At 42.7% G+C, this 19,607-nt stretch overlaps 1 protein-coding gene and 1 pseudogene across 2 annotated transcripts in view; one reads left to right on the top strand and one right to left on the bottom strand.

Moving 5' to 3' along the window:
• Nucleotides 1-19,607, top strand: part of LOC125081159 (solute carrier family 23 member 1-like) — a 47,936-nt gene that overhangs the window by 15,334 nt on the left and 12,995 nt on the right. For both annotated transcript variants that reach the window (XM_047695673.1, XM_047695674.1), the window contains exons 4-5: nucleotides 13,287-13,446; nucleotides 19,384-19,565. In XM_047695673.1, coding sequence (XP_047551629.1) covers nucleotides 13,287-13,446; nucleotides 19,384-19,565 — 342 coding nt within the window. The remainder of the gene's footprint in view (nucleotides 1-13,286; nucleotides 13,447-19,383; nucleotides 19,566-19,607) is intronic.
• On the bottom strand, nucleotides 16,660-16,745 carry LOC125081486 (uncharacterized; annotated as a pseudogene).

Raw genomic sequence — 19,607 nt, 5'->3', positions numbered from 1 at the left:
TAGTGAACGCAGGGTAGGGACCCCTCCCCGGACTTTAGAAGGAGTCAGGCAAGTGAGAATCTCTTCACCAAAAATCTCCATTTGACCTAATCTGTGCCAGGCCTGTGCTCAGCCCTGGGGTTGTGAAGGGAAATGGAAAACATTTCCTACAGTGGGCTTCTGGCCTGACGTGTCTGGGCAGAAAATGACTGGACAGGAAAACATTAATATCCATGTCTTCTTTGTCATTTATCTGAATTAAACCACACAGGTCTGAATGATATGGGGCTGGCCCCTTGTTTCCAGGAGAGGCTGACTGTAGACAGCATTCCGAGGACTATATTCACTCTCGGCATGGCCATTTTGCCTGAACCCAATCAAAGGCACTTTGCAAAGTGCTTCCTTTGCAAGTCATTTCCAGGCAATATGCCAAGGCTTAAGTTCTTACGATCTCTCCTGAGGAGTGGGACACACATGCCTGCAGTGTTGGTGGGTTAGTTCCCTGCTCTCTCTTTCTTCTGTCACCATCTCTTAGAGCCAAAATTTCTTCCAGATCCCTCACCAAGGACTCAAAGAGGTACAGGGTTTGCTCTGGTTTCTCTCTCAGAACCCTAAAATGCAGATACCTTCCCCCATTTTCCAGGATTGGCCCTAGGAATGTAAGAGGCTGCAGTAGTATTAGGGAGACCTTGCAGGAACCTGCCTGGGGACCTGGAGACCCCACCCCTTTCCCAGCCCTATGGAGAGTTACACATGGAAGAGCATTGAGCTTCGAAACTGGAGGCCTGAACCCCAGTCTTGGCTTCGGTGCCATGGGAACTTGGACAAGTCACCTACCCTCTTTAAGACTTAATTTTCTCATCTATAAAGTGAAGGAGTTCAACTATACAGTGTCTGAAGGCCTCTTTGACCTCTGTTATGGACAGCTCTGATGTTGACAGAGAAGGTGATGAAGTGCCCTATTTTAATTGGATTACCAGTAGTAAAAGCACCTGTGGGCTTAGCCTGATGGAGGTTTTTGTGAGAAACACAAACTAATCAGGAGTTAGGATCCAAAGAACTTGAACTTACCCCTTCATTAAATATGCAGAGAAAGAGGGAAATAAAATTAGGAAGTAAAATCACCCTAATGTCTTTAGACTAAGGTGAGGGCAGGAATAAATGTGCGTTTGGTTCTACCCATGGAAATAAGCTCCCCTCCCCCCAGCTGCTGATGAGTAACTTCCTGAGACATTATGGGTTATAAAACCTAGCTGATAGTCTATGACTCAAAGGCCAAGTAGATCTGATTGCTGGTTATTTGCTGATAACCCAAAACAGGCTGATGTTACAATAAGATTTCAGAATATCTTAGTGATTAAAATGACATTAAATAATAAAAAAATGATAAGAGATGATAACTGCTGCTCTTTTTTTTTTTAAGGGAGTGCACATGCAGTATGCCGGGGGCGGGGGGCAGAGGAAGAGAGAATCTTTAAGCAGGCTGCACGCCCCGTGTGGATCCCAGTGCGGGGCTCCATCTCACTATCCTGAAATCCTGAGCTGAGCCAAAAATCAAGAGTTGGACGCTCAATGGACTGAGCAGCCCAGGTGCACCACTGCTCAGTATCAGAGCTCACAAGCACTGCGCCCAGTGTGGGGCAGGCAGCTGTACTCCTTGGCAACATGGATAGCTGCTTCCCTGGTATGACCTTAGGGGTCTTAGATGCATCCCCCCAGGAGCCTTCCTCACTTAGGCTGGTTCTATAGAAAGGCCATACCCACTGACAGGCATATGTAGTTATGCAGCCACTTTGCTCCTGCCCTTTTGACAGCCAGGTCACCAGATGTACCAATGGAGCTCTGGCTGGAGCAGGAACAGTGGTGGCTTTGGGGGTAGAAGAGTGACCGGGCCATCCATCGCAACAGAGGAGTCCCGAAGACGGGGCTGGTACTTCTGCTTCCTCTGGGTTTAAGTTGAGTAGTTACCAATAGGGGAAGGCACATAATGGCATTTCCTTATCTGGTCCAGGGAGCTCTGTAGAAAATGAACAAAGTGCTCTATGTCCAGTAGGAAGTAGTTGGGACTCAGAGTGCTCACTAATTCTTACAACACAGTGACCCTTTAAAACTCAAGAGGAATTCTTCAGTCCCATCTTATAATCCTGGGTCTCTGCTCCCCGTTCTGATCAATTTCAAAGAAAAGTCCTCATGACGTCATCCTTTACCCACTTACTGGATTGACTCAAGAAGGGAACATCAAAATGATGACATGGGTGAGGTTGGATTTCAGCAGCTCACCCTCCAGACACATCTGTCCCCAACTGTTGACCACTTCCTCATTTACCCACAGGCTTCTTGAATTGCACATGTCCCAACCCCAAACCTTCTCAGGGCAATCATCCAGGTTCTCAAGTGCATAAGGCATATTGCTCTACCTAGAGGAGACTTCATGCTTCCTTTCCTCTCTACCCTGGACAATATTTGCATTATTTTCTCCTGAAGTCCTCATGTTTCTGTGAAGAGGAACTGTTTTTTAATTTTTCTAAAGCCTAGAGAATTATATTAGAAAATGCACACAAGGAGCTTAGCTCAGTGCCAGGTACAGAAATTTATTTTTCACATCAAGAAAAGGATTGTACTATACACAAAATTTTGTACCCTCCCTCTCCTTTTTAATAAGTAAAAAATTTTAATTGTAAAAAACAGCTCTCTTCTCGCTCTTTAAACATATACAATGCACTGTAATATTTTTCCATTTTAGCAAACACACTTCTGCAATAGTATTTTTTTAAATGATCACTTAGTATTTCATTCTCTAGAATATATAATTATATTCTAATTTATTTAGCTATTTCCTATTAAAGAACATTTAAACTGTTTCAAGATTTTCACTATGGTAATAGCAGTCAATGTAATTTATAATTATGAGAGGTAGAAATTATATGTATACTGAGAATCATTTCTCTATTTGAAGACAGAAAAAGACTGATAGAAATCTTTAAGGTTATTGGTGGGTGGTTTACATTATATATGAAAGGTATTTGTTATGTGAGTGCTGATAACATTTATCTGGTTAAAAATAAAAAAAAAGACTGGAACAAAATGTTAATCATTTCCAGGTTATAGAATTAGGGTGATTTAAATTTATTCTTTATATTTTTCTTTATTGCCATTTATTTTCCTTCAGTGTCCATGTATTACTTCATAACTGGGAAAAGTAACAACCATTTAAAATGTATTTTTAGAACAGTTTTGGGACATGTTTTGTGAGCCATACCCTTTGAACCTGTGCCTGAGAGCAAAAGTCCAGTAGGCTGCCTCTTATTATCTTGGAGGCAGGACTGAGAGCTATGGATGAAGGCCCCAGCCTTGAGACAAATTCTGAGAGCCTATAACATTTGCAACTTCACCTGCTTTCATCTTTGTTTCCCCAGTTCATTTCTCCATGATTGGGGTATAGCTCAGGGGTAGAGCATTTGACTGCATTTCTCCATGATCAGCATTAAAGCCCTAAAAACAAAGAAGGACAGGTATGTCTTTGGAGCAGAACAGAAGGGAGAGCTGGAGCAATGGCTCCCAATCCATCACTGGCTTTGGGCAGAGGGATGCAGTGGGACTGGGGTACTCTCAGGGTAGTAAGCAGTGATAGGTTTAAAGAAGATAGACAAACAGACTTCTCCTTCCTACCAGAAATCTTCCTCCCTCCATTTTTTTTTTCTAGACTGAGGCAAACATTTATTCCTCTTAAGCTGATTATTTAGGTACTATCCTCCAAATTTCTAATTAACACACTTCCCTTTTAGGTATTTCTAATCAGTGTGCCAGTATTGATGTCTGAGGTCTCCTCTTCTTTCACAGACCCTCACTCACCACATACAAGCGGACTTCCCATCCTCTTATTCTTCTGTGCTCCCAGCTTAGTTCAATATTCCGTGTCAACATTATAATTAATGACTATGATATTATTTGGAGCTGAATCATGTTCCCTTTTCCTGCCCAGATTTTTGTTTTCCCTGGAGTTTACGTCTTTCTTGTTTCTAATATACTTAATTTTCTATGTACTTATTTCTAATTCAATTCTATACTCTTTGCTTATCGTCTAAATTTCTTCTTAATAATTTAATTCACAGGGCACCTGGGTGGCTCATTAGGATAAGCGTCCAACTCTTGATTTCAGCTCAGGTCATGATTAAAGGGTCATGAGACCAGCCCCACTCCACACTCAACGTGGATCCTGCTTAAGATTTTCTCACTCCCTCTTCCTCTGCTACTCCCTTCCTCCCCTCCCCATGTTCTCTGGCTCTTTAAAAAAAATTATATGAATAAAATATAAATAATAATAAATAAAATAATTTCATTCACATTACCTTCATCTTGATGATATCCTGGAACTCTCTGACTTTCTCTATTTTGAATGGTTGCTGTATATAACTGGTATACATTATATATGTCATCCTCAGATGCCCCTACATCCCTATCCTGGGAATTCCCTTCATGTCAGTTCTCAAGTCTAGGTCTCTTGTTCCCATATATTTTTCTTTTTTTGGAGGAACACAATAATCCAGTAGCTTCCTGAGAGAGAGAGAGAACGAGAACACAGGAGATAAATTTTGTAAGACTTTGTTTATAAGAAAGTATCTGGATTCTACTCTCACACTTGATTGATAGCTTAGTTGGGTATAGAAATTTAGGTTGGAAATAATTTTCTTTCAGAATTTTGAAAGCATCATTCCATTGCTTTGTAACGTTCAGTGTGATTTTAAGAAAGCCAAAACTTTATGTAATCTCTCCCCCTTCCCCCAACCCAGAAGCTGGAAAAAAAAAGAAAAAACTGCTTTATAATCCCAGTGTTGTAAATTTTTAAGTTATGTGTCATGGCCTGAGTTTATTTTCATCCATTATACTGTACTCAGTAATTCCCTTTAATATGCGAAGAGTTATTTTTCAGTTTGTTTGAGTTTCTTTCTCAATCTCCTTTTATTCACATGCTGGATTTCCTGGAATGATCCTCTAATTCTCTTACCTTTTCTTACCTATTTATAACTTTTTGTGTTTTTGGTCTTTGGGGAGGAGGAAATTAATCAACTTTATCTTCCATCATGTCTACTGAATTTATTTCTACTCTAATACTTCAAGAGATTTTTTTTGTTTTCTGAATATTCTTGTTTTATGCATCCTATTCTTGTTTTATGAATGTAAGATCTTCTTACTTGCCAAAGATATAAATGAAATGAGAATGTGTTTGAAAAAAATTATCATCTCTTGGGGTCCGTGAGTGGCTCAGTTGGTTAAGCATCTGCCTTCAGCTCAAGTCATAATCTCAGGGTCTTGGGATTGAGCCCTGAATTGGGCTCCCTGCTCTTGGGAGTCTGCTTCTCCCTCTCTTTTCTACCTATGCTCTCTCTCACTATCTCTTTCTCTCTCTGTCTCCAATAAATAAATAAAATCTTTAAGAAAATTATCATCTTCCTACAGGACAAGTTACTTTCATCTGTTTCTTCATTTGGTTCTCTGTCATCTAAGGTCCTGTGGTTGTCTTGTGATCCTTGTATATCTGCTCATATTTAAAGGTTGGGTCTCAAAAGCTTGACTGTAGGTTCTGAGCCCGAGACTGGATCTTGTTCACTTTGGACTTCATTGCAGCATGATACATAGGAATGCCACATAAACCAAATGCAAGGGCCACCATTCACATTGTACTCTTGACATGTTGTCATGAATTTCGAGTATGTTTATACTTTTCCTAGCATAGTTGGGGAAGCCTGAATTTCAGCAACTTTATGCTTTTCCACTCAGGTCGTCCTATCCTCCAGAAAAGGGACTTCTGGCCTCTTGCCTAGAGAGTAAAGGGCTGGCTGGAAATGTGCTAGAAGCTCAGTGGGAAAGTGAGCTGGATGTTATAGTGTCTGTGTGTATATAATAAATGAATCACCCCAGTGTTCAGTATGGTATCTCCACTTCAACTCTGCCAGTTTCTCTGCAGAATCCACAGACCCTGTGTCTTGCCTTTTCCACGGAATAAACTAGTCTTCTGCCAAGATGGGGAAAGGACAGTTACCTGACTGGTTCTGAAAAAGACATTAAACCTGGTTTAGCTCCACATTTACTCTTACATTAAGAGCCAATATTCGATATGTTGTGAGTTTTTTCAGTGTAATGTCATTTACCTATTGCTAGCGTAGAATACTGATTCCCCGGGGGCGGTCAGATCAGTTACCACTATCAATCTACTCTCTTTCAAAGATCTCCTGCTCAGATCTTCTTATCTTGTGGTTTATCCCTCTAAAATATATTTTAAGGTCATTTTATTGGAGTTTCAAGAGAGGCTGATTGTATAATCTCAGAAGTCAACGATTTTCTTACTTTGCAAAAAAAAAAAAAAATCCAGTACACATTAAGAATATTGAATCTTTGTATTTATTAATTGCCATAAACATTTTTAGTGTGTCTTTATTTTTGATTAAGAAATTTTTGCCATATCAAAGCTTTTATGTTTCTTTGGTAAAATTTATTACTTTTTTCCTTTGCTATTTCTCGATCTACTTTTAGACTTAGAAATCCTTCCTATATTCAATAGATAAGACAAATAATCACCTTTTTAAAAAAGTACTTATATGTGTGTTGTTTAGGTTTTTAAATTTAACTCTTGAATTTATTTGGGATTTATTTAGGTGTATTGTAGAAGTGAGTCCTCAAATTTATTTTTTTCTCCCTAAAAGCCAATTTTTTCAATATCATTTGTTGAATAAATGGGAATCGAGACTATTCATTACATGTTAAGTTCCTATATATCCGAGCATCTATCTGTTTCAGGGCTACTGTTTTCTGCCATTAATTTCTTAGTTGTGTCTTCAACCATTACCACACTGCTTCGTTTTTGGTTTTGTTTTTGTTTTAAGATTTATTCATTTATTTGAGAGAGAGAGGGGAGCATGCAGAGTGCAGAAGCTGATGACCCTGAGATCATGACCTGAGCTGAAACCTAAAATTGGATGTTTAACCAACTGAGCCACCCAAGTACCCCCCACACTGTTTTAAAATTAATAAGTTTCTACTGTACTTTATTTAGCTGGGCATGCTTTCCTCATTATTCTTTCCTTTAAAAGTCTTTATAAGTTATTCTAATTTTTAAATTCTTCCAGATGAATTTTTAAATCATTATATGAAATAAAATATTCTCATTGGGATTTTTATTACATTTGCATTATATTTAAAGATTAACTTGGAATAAGTGACACCTTTATAATATCAATTTTTCTGTTCAAGGAACATGGTATATGCCTCATTTGGCTAAGTCATCATATGTCTTCTATTAGAATTCTGTTTAAAAATATCCCAAGAGGACACCTGGGTGGCTCAGTTGGCTGAGTGTCTGCCTTTGGCTCAGGTCGTGATCCCAGAGTCCTGGGATCGAGCCCCACGTGGGGCTCCCTGCTCATCAGGGAAGCCTGCTTCTCCCTCTGCCTCTGCCTGCTGGTGCTTTCACTCTTTCTCTCTAATAAATAAGTAAATAAAATAAAAATATCCCAAGTGGGGCTTCAAGGTGGCTTAGCCAGTTAAGGGTCTGACTTTAGATTTTGGCTCAGGTCCTGATCTCAGGGTCCTGGGATCGAGCCTAGTGTTGGCCTCCATGCTCAGGGTGAAGTCTCTCTCTCTCTCTCTCTCTCTCTCTCCCTCTCGGTCTGCCCCTCCCCTCATATTCATTCTCCCTCTCTCAAATAAATAAATAAATCTTGAAAAAATATTGTCCCGAGTTATTCTATAATGCAGGTATATCATCTGTTATTTTTGACCATACTCAACAATTTTCACTTGCTTCTTAAAGGAAGTTTTTCCTCTAAATTCAGAGCAGGAAAACATTTCCCCTCTTCTGCAAGATCTTTTTCAGGCCCAAGTCATGAGTTTTCTGTTTATTCATCACTTAACTGGAAGAGATCTATGTAGTCATAATGTCTAATGGACAAGATCAACTATGACCATTCTCTCTTAAGTCCAACAGACAATAAGTCTGACTTTTGAGTGTTCATATTGGTCTCTGCATTTTCCAGTTTCAGCAAGAATCTTGCTAATTCAGTATAGTCAGCGTCCTCACCTTCCACATCTGATTGGGTTCCTCATTCTCTACCATCATTCAGGTGATGTCTGATCACCCTGGCCTGCCTTCAGCAGGATTTCCCCACCTCCTATCTTATCCCTGATGTTTCCTCTTGATAATTTTCCAGCCCCTGACCCAACCCTGCTCCTGGGCTAAAAATTTCCACCTTTTCTTATGGTATTCGAAGTTAAGCCTGATCATTCTCCCCTACTACAGAACTACATTGTAGTCGTCTCCTTGAATAAAGTCACTGGAATGTCTTTAGTGTCATGAATACATTTTTCTTCAACAGGAGTACCTGAGAGCTCAGAGAGAAGGGTGGGACTTTATCTTCCCACTACTTTCAAAAGGGTAGATATTGCTGTTTCTGGGTTAAATTGGGACTACGAAGAGAGGAGGAAAAATGTCTCCTCTAATCATGAACATAAACTCTAGTTTGTTCTTAGCTCATGTCTTGTCATCAGTTGTTTTTATAACAAACACACTGTTGCAATTTGGCGGGTGACTCAGCCTTTCTCATCAGGGCTTCCCCACTTCCGAGCTGAGCCCTCCTTCCCCACCCCCAGCCCCCAGTCTCCTCCAGCACAAGAAGTGCAGCGTCACTTCCCTGAAGGGCTCTTGAGATAACCTATGTACCTTTATAATACTATGTAAACATAGATGTTAATAGTAGCCCTGGGGACACAGTCCTCTGGCTCTGCCAACCCAATATACCTGACCTATAAGACATGTAATATACTGATTTTGACGTTTAACCTTTTCTTAGGAAACTGGCAAGTCATTGTTGTAAAGAATGGCAGGGCATCTTCTCTTCTTCAGACTCGAGCATCCACATGAGAGAGCGAAGGGCGGAAGGAGTAGGATGCCTTGGGATAGTCTGCCCACATTTTATACCGGATGTTGTGAGGACAGCGACGGAGAGTTGCAGCCAGATCCCACTCTGAGCCCAGGCTGGCTCTTCCTGTAAAGGTTCATGAGGCTGGGTATGTAGTGAGTGGGGCTGGGAGGAGGAGAGGAATAGCCGGAAAGTGAAACTGGGTGGTCTGAGTATAGAGTGGCAGGTCCTTACTATATTGTAATATAATTGTAAGTCCCTTAAATCCTATTTGACACAAGGTGACGTGTAAATGTTCAAAGTAATACATAGCATGTTGGAACTTGTGGGACACGGTCAGAGCACCTCTTTCAAAGCAAATGTAACAAAAACAAGAAGAACCAGGGAAGGGGGACCACTGGAATAGGTCCAACAACAATACTAGAGTAATAAGCTTCCAAATGATGAGTAGATCCAACAGAAGCAACTCCATCCCAACAGACACGTGTTGTGACATCATACGAAGAGAGCTGTGCCTCAGACATTAACCCTTAAATGTTAACACAAGCCCCTACAGTAGAGAGATTGTGTCTGTTTTAAGAACTGGATCAGTAGTAAAGTGGAAGCTTTGGAGCTCTGTGCAGGTGACGCTGTACAACCTGCAGGGCTGAGTACAATGGGCCACAGAGCAAGGGGATAATTAACGCAAAGACACAGCCTTGGACCAGCCCGAGCACAGGAATTCCAGCAACACAAAAGAAAACAAAGGACGCAGAAAAACAAATCTTAGAGAACCCACCTGCAAGAGTTGGGAATGCCAGACAACAGTTTAAAAAAAAAAAAAAGCCCACAATAGAGAATCTGTAAGAGAAAACACAAAAGAAAATGTCGTAACATACACCACCTTCTCGGGAAGTACCCACACATTTCTGAGGGAGTCATAAAGTAATGACAATAACTGCTGTCTGCTGAGGTCTTCTGGGCCCCAAGCACTGGCCTCCACATGTATACATATTTAATCTTCATGGCTGCTCCCCGGGGAGAGGACTCTTATTTTGTCAAAGATGACACTAAGGCTTGCAGAAGTTGGGCAGCATGCCTAGCTAGGTCACACAACTGATAGGAGGTAGAGCCGGACTTAAACTTGCCGTAGTTGTGTTCCTGCTCTTTCTCAGTGTCACAGGGCAGCGAGGAACCTGGATGAAGAGGGAGGAGCCCTGAGCACTCCTCCTGGTTAATTCTATGACCTCAGGCCCACATCCTCTACCTATACAAATGACAAGACCAAGCTGGATATGTTTCAAGAGGCTCTTCCGGATTTAAAATGTTCAGTTGGTTCCAAGTCAACAGTCTATAGTTTATAAGAGAAACATGCAAGTCAGAAGGCACATGTAGAATAATAGTGAATCATACTCATGTGCAGATTTTAAAAATATAGAGGTTGTCATCATGGTAGTAGATAAAATGATTCAGGAAGTTGAAAAGAACACAGACATGCATCAGTGTCACCACCAAAGGTAAGACATACATACAACAACAAAAGTCTAGAATAGTACTGAGTGCACATACCCTATACACATACTGGGGACATGCATAAAGGAAGAACTAGCAGAAATGCAAGTTGTGTATGTAGATCTCTCTCTCTCTCTGTCTCTTACCTATATACCAAAAGAGTACTGATAAGAAGTTACATCTGGGGTGCCTGGATGGCTCAGTCCATTAAGGATCCAACTCTTGGTTTTGGCTTGGGTCATGGTCTTAGGATCATGGGATCCAGCCCTGCGATGGGCTCCACACTCAGCAGAGTCTGCTGGAGATTCCCTCTCTCTACCTCTCCCTTTGCTCCTGCCCCAGCTTGCACTCATGCACTCTCTCTCTAAAATAAATAAAATCTTTAAAAAAGTTATACCTAATAAAATGGGGGTGGGAATGGGGCAGAAGGAATAGAAAATGGAACTGGAAGGTGTAAGGATAAAATAACAAGGGAAAAATTTATGGATACATTGTGTGAACCTAAAGGTAGAACATGATAATACCCTTAGACAAATAAATGAAAAAAAATTCATCTTGCTTTTGGACATAAAAGATATTTAGCAATTACCAAAAGGCAGAAAGTCCATGTATCATATTATCCCAATGACATGTAATCATCTTGGAGGAAAATAACATGAACAGGATTAGAAAGGAGCTCAACTGCTTGAAAATTTGGAAATGCTCTCTTTAATGATTTCTGAACTGGGGACGAATTCCTGTATATAGTAACAGAAAACATTTTTTCTTTTAATGAAAAGAAAGCTCACTATCCTAAGAATTGTTACAAGTATATTTTGACTGTATCCAAACCCTATGTAATGAGCAGACAGTTTATAGAGAACAGACATTATATCACACGAATGAGTGCACATCTCTCCTAGCTTAATGAAATGCAAAATAACCTTTGTTAGGGCTTCATTCCATGCCAAAAAACAAAAGGGTAAGTCCAATGTTGGGAGGTTTTTGGGGGCGCCAGGCTCAGCGCTGGAGGGATGGGAATGAAAGGTAATGAATCCCTGCCCTTGTGGAACCCAGTAGAAGTGGACATGGTAGAAATGGCAGACTGTACGTGAGCATCGTCATGAGGTGTTTAAAGTAATCCTTGAGAGGAAGTTACTGGAAGTGATTATTTTGTTAGTATGAGGCTGAGATGTGTATCCCTAGAATGTAAATGGGAGTTTGGTTTCACTCGTCGTGGTATCCTCAGTATCATGGCAGCCACTGCCCACCAAGAGCAGATCCTCAATAGACACTTGGTGAATGAGTGCAACGTACGTATGGAATTACAGCAAAAAATTACAATGCAAGTTCTGTTTCACATCACTCTGGTTATATCCATATACAAAAGTTTATATGTTCACTTTGAAAGCTCAAGGGGATTTTTTAAAGATCAAAGTAGAGCATGTTTCCCTTCTCTGTCAAGATAATTAGAGTCATGGGAGGCCTGGGTAGCCTAGTCGGTTGAGCAGCTGCCTTTGGCTCAGATCATGATCCTGGGGTCCTGGGACTGAGTCCCGCATTGGGCTCCTTGCTCGGCGAGGAGCCTGCTTTTCTTTCTCCCTCTGCCTGCTGCTCTGCCTGCTTGTGTTCTCTCTCTCTCTCTCTCTCTGTCAAATAAATAAATAAAATCTTTTAAAAAAAAGATACTTAGAGTCATAATTTTTAAATTGAGAAAGTATTCACACATACCCATACCATCCCCTGTATATTCCTGCCTCGTGTGGGCGATGTATTCTATTCTACCGTGGAACCTTGCGGGTCTAGACTTACAGAGGTAGATCAGCTGTCCTCCACCCTGGCTGCACACTAGAATCCCCTGGAGCTTTACGTACACCCCGTACCTGGGCACAGTCCTAGACAAGCCCACCAACTCCTCTCAGGCTGATGCCCAGGCATCATCGACTCTCATGTTCAGCCAAGATACCAAGGCCACTTAGGCAGCCGAACTCTTCCATCAAATTTATATTTTCAGGGGGTGCCTGGGTGGCTCAGTTGTTAATCATCTGCCTTCAGCTCAGGTCATGATCCCAGGGTCCTGGGATCAAGCCTCACACTGGGCTTCCTGCTCTCCCTCTCCTACTCCCCCTGCTGAGTTCCTTCTCTCTCTATGTCAAATAAATAAATAAAATCTTTTTAAAAAACTATAAAAAAATTTATATTTTCATTACATAGGATGTACTGAGTCATTCTCAAGAATAATCCTCCAAGAGGTTTTTGTGAAATTCTGAGTATACCTTTCTTGTATTGGGTGTAGCAAAATGCTGGGGTGCCTCTGTGCCACCCTTCCCCAATATTAATGTCATGGGTGGGCAGACTAGGCTAGCCCAGATAGCCTCTGATCTAATAAGAGAGGCTTGTTGGAGGTTGACTTATCAGGCTGCATTTACCTCAAAGGGAAGAAAGTTCTAGAAGTTCTCAGAGGCCAGAGGGAGAGGCTGAGCAGGAGTCAGAAGGGCCTGGATGGAAGGAACTTGCCCTGATAATTGACCTAAAAACTATTCTGTCCATGTGATAAAAAGGAAGCGTGGAGGTCAAGGTCTGGGATTGCTGGTCATTTTGAAGACACAAAGGAGTCTGGCAACCCAAATTTTAGGCTGTGCTTCTCTTGGTGGGAGAACTCCCCGTGGGAGCTGTGTTTTTATCCTGGGCTCTGGGGAAGATTCTCTGGGACCAGGGTAGACATGTTATCTGTCCAAGGTTTGGCAAGGTTCCTGGGTCTGACTTGGAGCCTGGCAGGAGCTCCCTGTGTACTGAGACCAGCTAGGTCATGGATGGCCTCTAAATCAGGCTAGGGGTTGGGATTAAAGAACCACCACTGGGCCCAGTTTCAGACCTGTGCTAACAGATCTTGTGGGTAACTGCTTCCTTGTCCCCCTTCTCCAGGCTGCCCATTCTCCAGGGCGGGACATTTGCTTTCGTGGCACCCTCCCTGGCCATGCTCTCCCTTCCCGCTTGGAAGTGCCCTGAGTGGACATTCAATGCCAGTCTGGTGAACACCAGCTCTCCTGAGTTCACTGAGGAATGGCAGAAGAGGATCCGAGAGGTAACGGGCCAAGGGGAGGTGGACTGGGCGATGTTATACTACGACGATGTGCTTGATAAACTTGCTCTAGTTGTTTTTCTCTTGCCTCCTCCAAAGTCTGCCCTTGTCCCTTTATAAATGAACCTTAAAATTTTAATTAGGACATATAGAAAATAACACGATAAATTTCCCAAGCTGAACTTGCTCCTGTTACCAGCAACGGGAAGGAAACAGATGAGTTTCCATAGATGAGTTTCGCTTGGTTTTGAACTTTCTTTCTTTTTTTTTTTTTGAAAGATTTTATTTATTTATTTGAGAGAGAGACAGTGAGAGAGAGCATGAGCGAGGAGAAGGTCAGAGAGAGAAGCAGACTCCCCGTGGAGCTGGGAGCCCGATGTGAGACTCAATCCCGGGACTCCGGGATCATGACCTGAGCCGAAGGCAGTCGTCCAACCAACTGAGCCACCCAGGTGTCCCAGTTTTGAACTTTCTATACAGAACTCCTCAGAACATACTAGTTTGTGTCTGCCTTCTTCATTCACTGTGATTTTTACAAGAGTCTTCCCCCCTTTTATATGTAGGGGTAGACTCTTCATTCTCTTTACTGAGTAGCATTCTGTTACATAATTATGCAGTAATTTACTTCTCTATTCTGCTGTTACCCAAACTGTGTTTAAGGGTAGTTTCCAGTTATTGGCTGCTATAGATAGTATTGCTATGGATGTCTGTGTACTTGGTACTTTTAGGTGAACATATCTATGTATTTCCACCGAACAGACATGTAGGAATGGGCTGGCCGAATCACAGGGTGTGTGTGCCAGTCAGGGATCGCTGGAGGAGCGGAACCAACAGGATGTGTAGAGGTACACGCAGGAGGAGATGTGTTGTAGGAACTGGCTCACGTGGTGAAGGAGGCCAGGAAATCCTTGAGCTGTCTGCTGCAGATATCAATGTTCATGCCGGTGGGCAATCTGGGCGGCCAAGTCTTTTTCACAGTAGTCTGGGCCGGGTCCTCAGTTGCAGAATAGGCAAAGCTCAAACCAGCAACACCGTGAATACCAGTTTTTAAAAATACAAAATCCTTCCATACTCTGTGAAATGTCAGGCATGGGCAGACTGCCAGCTCCAAGATGGGCCGCACGCTCTCCTATTCTCCCACCAAAGGCACACGTGCCCATTGCTGTTGACAATCTGGACCACCGTGGGCAACGCAAGCGCCTTCAGATGGAGATAGGGATTCTGTTGTTTGGGGGCCCCGTGTGCGTGGTTTGTGGCCCAAGGTATCAACTTGTAGACCCTCATGACTACATTCGAGGTCATACTTCCTCCCTCTTTTTAAGACTCAGGGGCATGCATCACCATGAACCACCAGTATTTGAGATTTAACTATAAACTCCTATCCCACACAAGGTAAAATTTCAACAAAGCTTTGTACGATCCACTTGTCATACCAAACTGCTAGTCGCTGGCCTTGCCCTGAGCCCACAGGGGCAACCCTGGGCATTTATGCGCATGTGTAGTATCACCATAACTCAGCCCACAGGCTGCATTTAGACTTGCTTTCTTTTTCCCACCAAGGGCCTTCTGTGGAAGTGTTAAATACTCTAACAGCCTCCCCCTTTCTCCATTAGGTGAGCAGCACCCATGCTCTCTGAATTCAGGGACTCACATGGTGAAACTCAAGTCTTTGTTGCTTGAATTAGATTACCTTGTGAGGTAATGTCTGTCCTGGGTGGGAGGGACTGTCACTGGCTCATGAATCCTAGGAACTCCTCCTATGTAACTGCCTTTTCTTTGCCTGACCATAACTATTTCCTTTATTTTTAAAAAAGATTTTATTTATTTATTTTTGAGAGAAAGAGTGTGATACAAGCGGGAGGAGGGGATGAGGGAGAAGCAGGCCCCCATCTGAGCAAGGAACCCGATGCGGGACTCGATGCCAGGACTCTGGGATCATGACCTGAGCCAAAGGCAGAAATTTGACTGACTGAGCCTCCCAGGAGCCCATCAGTATTTCCTTTAATCAGTAAATGTTCCTTTAATCAAGCAAAAACTTGAATGTCTTTCTGGCCCTACTCGAGATACGGTTCGGGTCTCTGATCAGAGCTACTGATGCTATTCACTAGTGGTCTAATTCCAAACAGGGTGGGCTAGTTAGTAATGGTCTGTGAAAGGGAGGCAGTGGAGGAGCTGCGCCAGACCCCAGCCTCACCCGAAGCCCCATGGCAGAGTGGAAGCTCCCAGCTTCTGACAGGGTCCGTCCTCATTCAGTGTGGGTTCCGGGTACCTCAGGGAGCACTGAGCTGTGAGGGCAGAGGACATCCATCTGAGCCAGACCCGTGAGTGTCAGCCTGAACCTTCTGCGGTTCTTCTTCCCTTTCAGAAGCAGCCTTTTTGCACACACCTGTGCTCCGAGAAGCCAAAAGTGCTCAGTCCCTCCATCACCCCCTCAAAGCCTTGTGCTTCCTTTTTATCTCAGGTTAGACCCAGAGTTAGTTAACAAGGCTCTTGAATCTTTAAAGAACACTCCCGTGGGAGCTCTGGACCAAGATATTCCCTAAGAATTTCACTTGTCAAGCTGGTGGGTCCTGGATTTTTGCCAGATACACTGGCCAATCTCAGATGCCACGTGTTGTAGTGCCTTCTCCAAATCAGGCTATGCGTCTTCAGGAAGGCTGGTTTTATGAGGCCGTTGACAGAATGAGTCACAGAACACGTGCACGGCTTGTGGGTGTTTGTCTATTTGTTTGTTTTTGCTGTCCCCCCGGGGAGCCCATATTTGGCTTCATTAGATCCAAATTAAAACCAAGCAAAGAACAAGAAGTGGGGGTTCCTCACCCTCCTCTGCTAGACGCCAGGGAAGGAAGGTTTCCCTTCCATGCAGACCAGCTGAGCTCTGAATTTCTTCTGCAGGAATCTCTTGCCTGCACAGTATCCAAGAAGAAAGATCTGACGCATTCATTTGTCTCTTCTCCTACCTAAGCACATCTGCTCAAGTCTTTCCTGCGTCCTAATGAAGCATCTGCCTCCAGCCCTATCATAGCACAACTCACAAACCTTCGGCGCATTTGGAAGCCATTGCCTTGTGTTTCCAGGACACCGGGCAAGAGTTCTGGAAAATAATTTCCCTGGGGCTTGAACAGTATTAATAGTGAGGGAGGTGTTTAGGGATATGGGTCATGCTGTACCTGTGTTAAACATGTGACCCCAAGTGGCAGAGATACCATATTCTCTTTAATCTTTATTGTTTATTTTTCGATTAGCAATAATCGTGCCTCGTATAAACCTCATTGGCTACGATACTGCCACTGTGCAAAGCTTATTGTTTATTTTTGTGTTTATGATATACAGAGTCCTTTAAAGGAATATGAAAACTTCGGCTCTGGGACCAAATCCAGCCCGAGGTCTGTTTTATGTTTTTTGTTTTTTTAATATTTTATTTATTTATTTGACACACACAGAGAGAGAGAGAGAGAGAGAGATCACAAGTAGGCAGAGAGGCAGGCAGAGAGAGATGGGGAAGTAGGCTTTCAGCTGAGCAGAGAGCCCCATGCGGGGCTCAATCCCAGGACCCTGAGATCATGACCTGAGCCGAAGGCAGAGGCTTAACCCACTGAGCCACCCAGGCGCCCCCCAGGTCTGTTTTTTAACTGCTCACGCACTAAGAATGGTTTTTACATTTTAAAAGGTTGTTTTAAAAAAAAAAAAAAAAAGAAAGAAAAGAAAATGTGGTAGAAAGCACACATGGCTCACAAAGTCTAAAATATTTACTATCTGGCTTTTTATAGAAAAAGTTTGCCAACTCCTGCCCTGAAACCCAGGGCCTAGGGTAGGGATTCCTTTTGCCCTAGGACAATAGTCTCACTATTTTTTTTCCCCACGTTATCTCCAAGGGTCTGACACAGTGAGCCAAACCCGGATCCTTATCTGTGGTAGTTGAGCTCCATCTGCTGGTCTGATGGGTTTCACCAGTGCTGGAAAGTCCGAGAAAGTTCTTGCAAATTACCACCTCCTTTCATTAATTGGATTGATTGGTTGAATTCACGTAACTAGGCTATTGGAACTTAAGGTAGCGTCTCCCTGTTCAAATGAATTGTATTTATCCACACACATCTCAAGGACTGAAACCACTGGTGGTCAGCACACCACATTTGTCTCATTATACTAGTCCCCAGTGAAGGTGATGCAAATGCAGGACCAACAGGAAGGTTGTTACTTACTGGGCTCAAGTAATGGGGAAGTGAGAGTCAACAGTGAATCTAGTTTAAGGACATGGTGGTAGCAGAAAGAGTAAAAAACTGGGAAGAGAAGGCAAGTCCAGTTTTCAACACCTTAGACCAGTTCAAACTTCACCTTTCAGTATCATGGTAGTTTTTATGTACCTACTTATGTGTCCTTAGATATAAGTGAAATGAGTGACAGCAATGATAGAAGGAATGAGAAGGAGGGATTAAAATTATTTTGTTATTATAAGGTGCTCAAACTACCCATGAAATGGCATAGTGTTCTTTGAAAGTGGACTTGGATTAGTTGTAAAAGTACCTTGCAAATTCTAGGGCAACCACTCAAAAAAAGTAAAAAAAAAAAAAAAATTAGTGTAACTGATACACTGAGAGAGGAGAAAAAATTGAACCCTATGAAATGCTCAATTAAAACTACAAAAAGAGAGGAAGACAAAAATAGGAACAAAGAACCAAGGTCAGCAAGTAGAAAACAGTAACGAGTATGGTAGATATCAACCCAACTATGTAGTTGAATGTCAGTGGATTAAATGTACCAACTAAATGACAGAGACTGTCAGAGGGGATACAAAATACAGGTGACCTAACTATATGTTGTCTGTAAGAAGCCTACTTTAAATGAAGACACACATAGGGGTGCCTGGGTGGCTCAGTCGGTGAAGCGTCTGCCTCGGCTCAGGTCATGATCCCAGGTCCTGGGATCCGATCCCTGCTCAGCAGGAAGCCTCCTGCTTCTCCCTCTGCCTGCTGCTCCCCCTGCTTGTGCTCGCACTCTCTCTGACAAATAAATAGATATCTTTAAAAGATAAATATAAAGACACACAGAGATTGAAAGTAAGTGGTTGGAGGAAAATACACCAGGCCAACACTAATCAAGAGAAAGTAGAAGTTGCTCTTTAACTTTCTGAAAGAGCAGACTTTAAAATAAGGAAAAGTTTTCAGGGATAAAACGGAATGCATAACATCCAAACTAGGAGAGTAAGAGAGGAGCCATTAAGTAAATTCAGTCGGTCCAGTCGAGTAGGGGTTGGCAAACTATAGTCCAGGAACGAGATCTGGCCTGCTGCTTGTTTTTATATAGCTCACAAGTTAAGAACGGTTTTACACTTTAAGTGGTTGGAAAAGAAGCCTACGAATTCATGATGTGTCAGAATTATATGAAATGCTAATTTCAGTATCTACACATGAAATGTTATTGGAACACAGCGAGGCTCATTTGTTCACAACTTGTCTGGGAAAGTTTCGACAGAGGCCATATGGCCCATCCAGCCTAAAATATTCACTATGTGGTCCTTTACAGAAAAAAAAAAATTTTTTTTTTGCCAACTCTTGCAATAGAAAGTGGGGACACAGAAAAATAAGGCAGCAAGAGGTTCAACACGCTATGGAGTGACGTTAGACATCACCACCATGGTCACCATAACCAATAAATACTTTTGAAGGCTATTTCCAGAAAACCTTCAAATGAAGTGAACATGTCCAACAGGTAGATGGAAATCCAGAACTGGAGAGAGGAGCAAGAACAGGGCTCTCCTTGCCTCCATCACTCTGGGATTCAGCTTTGATCCTGCAGTGCCTCTGAGGGTGCCCCCTTTGTGGGGGGGGCCAGGTTGAGAGGTGGCCTGTGCCCCTGGGTCTGCCATGATGGCCCAGGCTGGGCTGAGGCCCACAGTTCCTGCAAGCTTCAAGGTGTCTGAGCTGTACTTTCTCTCTCCAGTTGCAGGGCGCCATTATGGTTGCATCCTGTGTCCAGATGCTAGTAGGATTCTCAGGCCTCATTGGGTTTCTCATGCGCTTCATTGGCCCCTTGACCATCGCTCCGACCATCTCCTTGGTGGCCTTGCCTCTCTTTGATTCTGCGGGCAGTAACGCTGGGGTCCACTGGGGGATTGCCGCCGTGTAAGTACTCCCTGGGAATGGAATGGCAGCTCAGTTCTTTCT

Source organism: Lutra lutra, chromosome 11, assembly GCF_902655055.1.
Source record: "Lutra lutra chromosome 11, mLutLut1.2, whole genome shotgun sequence".
Taxonomy (NCBI): domain Eukaryota; kingdom Metazoa; phylum Chordata; class Mammalia; order Carnivora; family Mustelidae; genus Lutra; species Lutra lutra.
The sequence above is the reverse complement of the archived record's forward strand: the minus strand, read 5'-3'. Positions and strand labels throughout refer to the sequence as shown.